The following is a 6,691-nucleotide window of genomic DNA, read 5'->3' as shown; positions in this document are numbered from 1 at the left end:
TGTGAATGTAGCCTACGGCTACATTCACACCACGACTTAGCCATCCGCGCCGCATCCCATTCATTTAAATGAGCCGGACGGAGTTAGATTGTGACTCCAATCGGCTTATTTTTGCACCGTATCTGGTTTTGTTGCCGGACTGAACATAGCGTTATGCCGCCATTTTCAGGCCGGCAATAAAACTGATTTGGTGCAAAAATGAACCAACCGGAGTCACAATCTAACTCCATCCGGCTCATTTAAATGAATGGCATTCGGCGCACGGAGTCCGTACGGAATGCATAGCCATCTATGAGATGACGCATTCCTGTGTGGTCCTAGCGCCGTCATATTATGCCAGCGCCCGCAGTCTATGGAATGTCCGCATGGATTCTCCGTGGGGACATTCCGACGTGTAAACATGGCCTTAGAGAGAAATATCACCACCAGATGAAAGTCATTTGACCTCTTATCACAATTGTTTTATGAAGATTTAACATCCCTAGGATGTTTTCACATGTTACGGCTAATTGCGACACGCGGTTTTGCCCCAAATAACCAACGTTTTATAAAATTTATGCAATTTATGCAAATTGCAGTTAAATGTAATATTTTATCATGATTTCGGTCATTCACAGCAAAAGCTCATGCATTAATTACCGCTAATTAGCCGCAATATGTGAACATAGCCTCAGCTAAGTACTGGAAGGATTAAGATTTTTTAATAGAAGTAATTTACAAATCTGTTTAACTTTCTGGCACTAGTTGATAAAAAAAAAAAAGAAAAAAAAATGAAAAAAAGTTTTCCACCGGAGTTCCCCTTTAACCAACACAATGTAACTCCAAGGCACTGACACTTGTGTGAAATCCCACTGTCCACTCAGGAAGAACACTGATTGACAATCAATTTCACATGGAACAGACAACACGTGGAAATTATAGGCAATTATCAAGACACCTCCAATAAAGGAGTGGTTCTGCAGGTGGTGGCCACAGACCACTTCTCAGTTCCTATGCTTCCTGGCTGATGTTTTGGTCACTTTTGAATGCCGGTGGTGCTTTCACTCTAGTGGTAGCATGAGACGGAGTCTACAACCCACACAAGTGGCTCAGGTAGTGCAGCTCATCCAGGATGGCACATCAATGCGAGCTGTGGCAAGAAGGTTTGCTGTGTCTGTCAGCGTAGTGTCCAGAGCATGGAGGCGCTACCAGGAGACAGGCCAGTACATCAGGAGACGAGGAGGAGGCCGTAGGAGGGCAACAACCCAGCAGCAGGACCGCTACCTCCGCCTTTGTGCAAGGAGGAGCAGGAGGAGCACTGCCAGAGCCCTGCAAAATGACCTCCAGCAGGCCACAAATGTGCATGTGTCCACTCAAACTATCAGAAACAGGCTCCATGAGGGTGGTATGAGGGCCCGACGTCCACAGATGGGGGTTGTGCTTACAGCTCAACACCGGGCAGGACGTTTGGCATTTGCCAGAGAACACCAAGATTGGCAAATTCACCACTGGCGCCCTGTGCTCTTCACAGATGAAAGCAGGTTCACACTGAGCACATGTGACATGTGACAGAGTCTGTAGACGCCGTGGAGAACGTTCTGCTGCCTGCAACATCCTCCAGCATGACCGGTTTGGCAGCGGGTCAGTAATGGTGTGGAGTGCCATTTCTTTGGGCGGCCGCACAGCAGGGGCGGATCCAGAGTGGAGTCTCGGGAGGGGCACTATTAGAGTATTTTGTGTTGGCGGACAGAAAATAAGATGTTGCTTACGGAACTTACAATATTATTAAATGTATCATACAGTCCTAACCTTGTTTGAGACTCTTAGGCTATGCTCATATGTCAGAATAATAATCAAATATACCAATTACCACAGAATGGGAAAGTGCTAAAGAAGTTTTTATCATTTAAAACGAAAGCTCCCGACTTCTTCTGAATCCTCCGCACTGAGCGCAGCTCCTGATCTCCTCCTGGCCACAGTTTTCCCATCTGAAGATGCAGGACGTCCACGTTGCGATGTTTTTTCTGCTGACATTTTCTCCTCTCCTCTTCTCTTCGCCAGCCCGGGGGCCCCACCAGAGAGAGACCCCTTCACGTATGATTACGAGTCTCTGAAGATCGCGGGCCTCATCGTTGCGGGGGTTCTCTGCGCTATGGGGATCATCATATTGATAAGTGGAAAATGTCGCTGTAAATTCAACCAGAAGAAGGAGCACCGCAGCCGCTCCCAGGACCCGGCACTTATCACCCCAGGGAGCGCCAGTCACTGCTGAGCCGCCACCTCGGACTCGGACGCCATTTGTTTTCTTCTCAGAGGAATCTCCAGTCGTAACATCTGCCAGTCACCTGACCTTTCACCTTTTGTTATAAAAACATTTACTTTAATATTTTTGGCTGCTAATCCAATAAAGGTTTTGTTGTCTCACAAAAAAAAAAACTAAAGCTCCCAGTATGACCTAAGCAGTGGTGAGGGGATGCTGGGAGTTGTTGTTTCACCCATCATTACTGCAGAACTTCATCAGTGACTACAGCTCTGATGGGAAATAGTGAGGAGGATACAGAATGATATCGGTGACTACAGGTGACGTCTTCTCTATAGTGAGGAGAATACACAATGATATCAGTGACTACAGGTGACGTCTTCTCTATAGTGAGGAGAATACACAATGATATCAGTGACTACAGGTGACGTCTTCTCTATAGTGAGGAGAATACACAATGATATCAGTGACTACAGGTGACGTCTTCTCTATAGTGAGGAGAATACACAATGATATCAGTGATTACAGGTGACGTCTTCTCTATAGTGAGGAGAATACACAATGATATCAGTGACTACAGGTGACGTCTTCTCTATAGTGAGGAGAATACACAATGATATCAGTGACTACAGGTGACGTCTTCTCTATAGTGAGGAGAATACACAATGATATCAGTGACTACAGGTGATGTCTTCTCTATAGTGAGGAGAATACACAATGATATAAGTGACTACAGGTGACGTCTTCTCTATAGTGAGGAGGATACAGGATGATATCAGTGACTACAGGTGTTGCCAACGAAAGGATTAGTACACCGCTCCCAAAAAAAGTTTTTTCTTGTACTACTTTCTGCATAGGTAAATTCCACCCCCGGATAGGAACCATATTATATGGTGAAGGTGTGGACTTTGTGGTGTGTAGCGGAAGAAGATTCTTCACAGGTATGATTTTGATTGGACTGGTTCAAGTCTCGTGATTGGAGTTCAGAGGAACAGATGGAATCGCTGAAAGTATGTTTTGGAGCAGGGGCTCGCTTCCAACAGTTTTTGAACTATATGGGAGGTTGGGAACATTCAATGTGTAATGTGAAAAAATTAAGTTTGAATTGTATGGAGGGTATTATTAAAAATACTTCAGAGGGTGTAATGTATAATGGAGAAAAAGAAGTACAACTAATAAGAACAATGGAAGATTATATGCGACAAGATATTGATGTGAAATATTTGGAATATTGTAAAAAGTGTGGTATAGTCCCCAAGGGTTTACAAATCAAACAGAAACCAAGTTTTGTTAATGATGAATTATTTGTAAAAAATTGGCAAAATAAGTTAGTATTTTTTTCAATACAGCTGATGGATATGTTGATAGAAAAAAGACAAAGTTTGTGTAAAGAATTGATGAAAAATATCATCATAATCAATTGCATAGGAATTAAAATTAGTCAGGAAGGGAAAGACAGAATTTATCGCACAGAAAAAACTCTTTGTAAGAAAAAGCTAGGTAAAATTCAAAGGGATTTCATAGGATGGGATAGGTCCTTAACAGTGAACATGAATGTAAAAGAAATAACTAGGAAAAACACCTCAAGAATTATGGATCTGAATATTCAAATTAATAATAATAATAATAATAAAAAAACTGAGAAAAAAGAAATTTCCAATAAAACGCAAGAAATTCCGAAAATCAATAAAGGAACAACAAAAGTCCAATTGCTACGGTATAAAAATATGGAGAATCAGAAGAATAAATATAATAAACAAAAACATATAACGGAAAATGCTAATATTGGATTTAACTACACAAGAATTTTTTACAATTCAAACTATTTAACAACAAAAAATAAAATCATAAATCAAAATAGTCAAGAACTAGAAAAAGAAAAAAGGAGACTCGAAAACAGTCCCGAGGAAACCATAGGAGGGGAAGATTTTTTGTCCCCATCCCCAGTTTTTTTAGGGCTTCCTCGGGTTCTGTCAGAACCCTGAATAAAACAAATAATGGAAGAAGAAATAAAAATAATAAAAACCCCAAGAATTATTATGGAAGGAGTCCAAATAGCGCAGGCCCTGAACTCACAAACAATAAAGAAAAAGAACCAAGAATTCATTCAGAGATCACCCAATCTGAGAGTGACAGATGTTTTCACTCCAGTGGGGAGAATGAGAACCAAGAAGAGATTACAGTTAGACGAGGAGGAAGAAGAAGGAGAAAACGAGGAGGGAAACGAGTCCAAAAGATTAAGAGTAGAAAACAACGAGAGGAACTATTAGTCCCAGATAAGGATATTTTACAAAAAGGTGGGGTTTTTAATCCAACGACGCATATAGTTACGTGGGAAGAATTAGATATGTTAAAGAAAGGATTAAGTTACTGTCCCCGAGAAAAAATGAACTTATTTCAAGTCTATTTGGATTTAAATGAATTTATAAGAAAATTGACTTTAAAAAGGTTTTTTCAAATAAAAAATAGAGGAAATAAGGATCTAATACCAATTTTTTCAGTAGATAGGGACAAATTTACGGAACAATATAAAGAAGATTATGAGATTTTGACAGAATCTCTTCTTAATGAGCCGTTAGAGTCTGGATTAAAAAACAGATCAAATTTTTTTCCCACACAGAGTAGAGGGAATTTTATTGAAACTTTTTATGAGATGGTGCTCAATGATTTAAGAAAATTGGAGGTAGAAAATGAGGGTTCTCGTGCAACGATCAGATGGGAGAAAGAACATAAAATGTTAGAAAAAGAGAGGAAAATAATAAGATCGCTCAAAGAAAATCGAGAAATAGTGATAAAAAAAGGAGATAAGGGGGGGGGGGGGGAAATTGTTTTAATGAACAAAAATTACTATTGCGATGAATCTCGGAGAATTATAGAGGATGAAATGTATTATAAAAAATTACCCTCAGATCCGTTACCAAAATTTAGAAAAGAATTAGAAATATTAATACAGGAAGGTACAGAGAAGGGAGTACTGAATAAAAACGAAAAAGATTATATATTGATTCAAAACCCAGCTACCCCCTATTTTTACTTTCTCCCAAAATTGCAAAAAAATCCCCTTTGTCCTCCTGGAAGACCTATAATTGCGGGAGTAAATTCCCTCACAAGTAGGTTGGGAGAATATGTGGATCGCATGTCACATCTCTCCCATATTACCTGAGAGATTCAGGACAATTATTGGGATATTTACAGGAATATGATTGGAGAGAAAATTTGTGGTTAATTACAATGGATGTAGTATCTCTCTATTCGAATATCCCACAGGAACAAGGAGTGAGAGTTATTAAAGAAATGTTGGATATGGATATTTTAATGCCAGACTGTCAGAAGGACTTTATAGTAAAAAGTTTGAGTTTCATTTTAAGTCATAATTATTTTACGTTTGAGGATCAGTTTTTTATTCAACATCACGGAACTGCGATGGGCGCGAAATGCGCATAGGTTTTCGCAAATCTCTATATGGGAAAAGTAAAAGAAATGTGCATAGAGAACAGTCCTTATTATAAACATATAACATTTTACAAAAGATACATAGACGATTTGATTTTAATTTGGGAAGGGAGTAAAAATAGTTTCTATGAGTTTTTTAATGAATTAAACAATAATCAATGGGGCCTAAAATTCACTGAACATATAGATAAAGAAAATATTACTTTTTTGGATTTAGAAATATATATATAAAAGAAAATAAAATTAATACTCGCACGCACTTTAAATCTATTGACTCGAATGGCTATCTGCATTTTAAAAGCTGTCATCAAAAAAATTGGAAGGTGAATATTCCGTTCGGACAACTAAACAGAATAAAAAGAAGCTGCTCTGAAAATAAATGCTATGAAAATCAAGCTAAATTAATAGAGAATAGATTTCTAGATAAGGTATATATATATATATATATATATATATATATATATATATATATATATATATATAATAATCCCTTATCAATTGTTGAAAGCGCTAGAAAGAAAGCAGATCTTATCGTAAGAACAGATCAGATAAAAAAAACTAAGTCTAAATTATAAGAAAAAAGATAAAAATGAGAAAAAAATTAATTATTGTACAGCATTTGTATCTCGTTATTCTAGAGATGCCAAAAAAATAGAAAATATTTTTAAAGAAAATTGGGATATATTACAACAAGACCCTTTTTTAAAAGAAGCTCTAGGAACTAATGAATTCAGACCAAAGTTCATTTATAGGCGAGCAAAAACAGTTGCACAAGAAATCGCACCTTCATACCCTAGATTAAATACCAATATAATGCATAAAAAAACAAAAAATAACAAGAAACATTGAAAGGATCGTTTAGATGTAACGAAAAGAGATGTGGTACCTGTTCACATATAGAAAACGGTGCGTCCACTGGTGAGGAAATCCCTATAAAATCCAGATTAAATTGTGCTAGTAATTTTGTCATTTATGTGCTCGAATGTCCGTGTGGGACCC

General features: G+C 38.2%; 1 protein-coding gene across 1 annotated transcript; it reads left to right on the top strand.

Annotated features, from left to right (window-relative positions):
* Positions 1-1,973: 1,973 nt before the first annotated feature.
* LOC130272793 (FXYD domain-containing ion transport regulator 3-like) lies at positions 1,974-2,311 on the top strand. Its single transcript, XM_056518677.1, is given in 2 exon segments — positions 1,974-2,015; positions 2,018-2,311. Coding segments are annotated over 2 exon segments (276 nt in total). The 3' UTR covers positions 2,252-2,311.
* The last annotated feature ends 4,380 nt before the right edge of the window (positions 2,312-6,691 follow it).

The sequence above is a fragment of the Hyla sarda genome, chromosome 5, assembly GCF_029499605.1.
Source record: "Hyla sarda isolate aHylSar1 chromosome 5, aHylSar1.hap1, whole genome shotgun sequence".
NCBI lineage: Eukaryota > Metazoa > Chordata > Amphibia > Anura > Hylidae > Hyla > Hyla sarda.
Note: the sequence above shows the minus strand (reverse complement) of the source record. Positions and strands in the feature narration are given on the sequence as shown.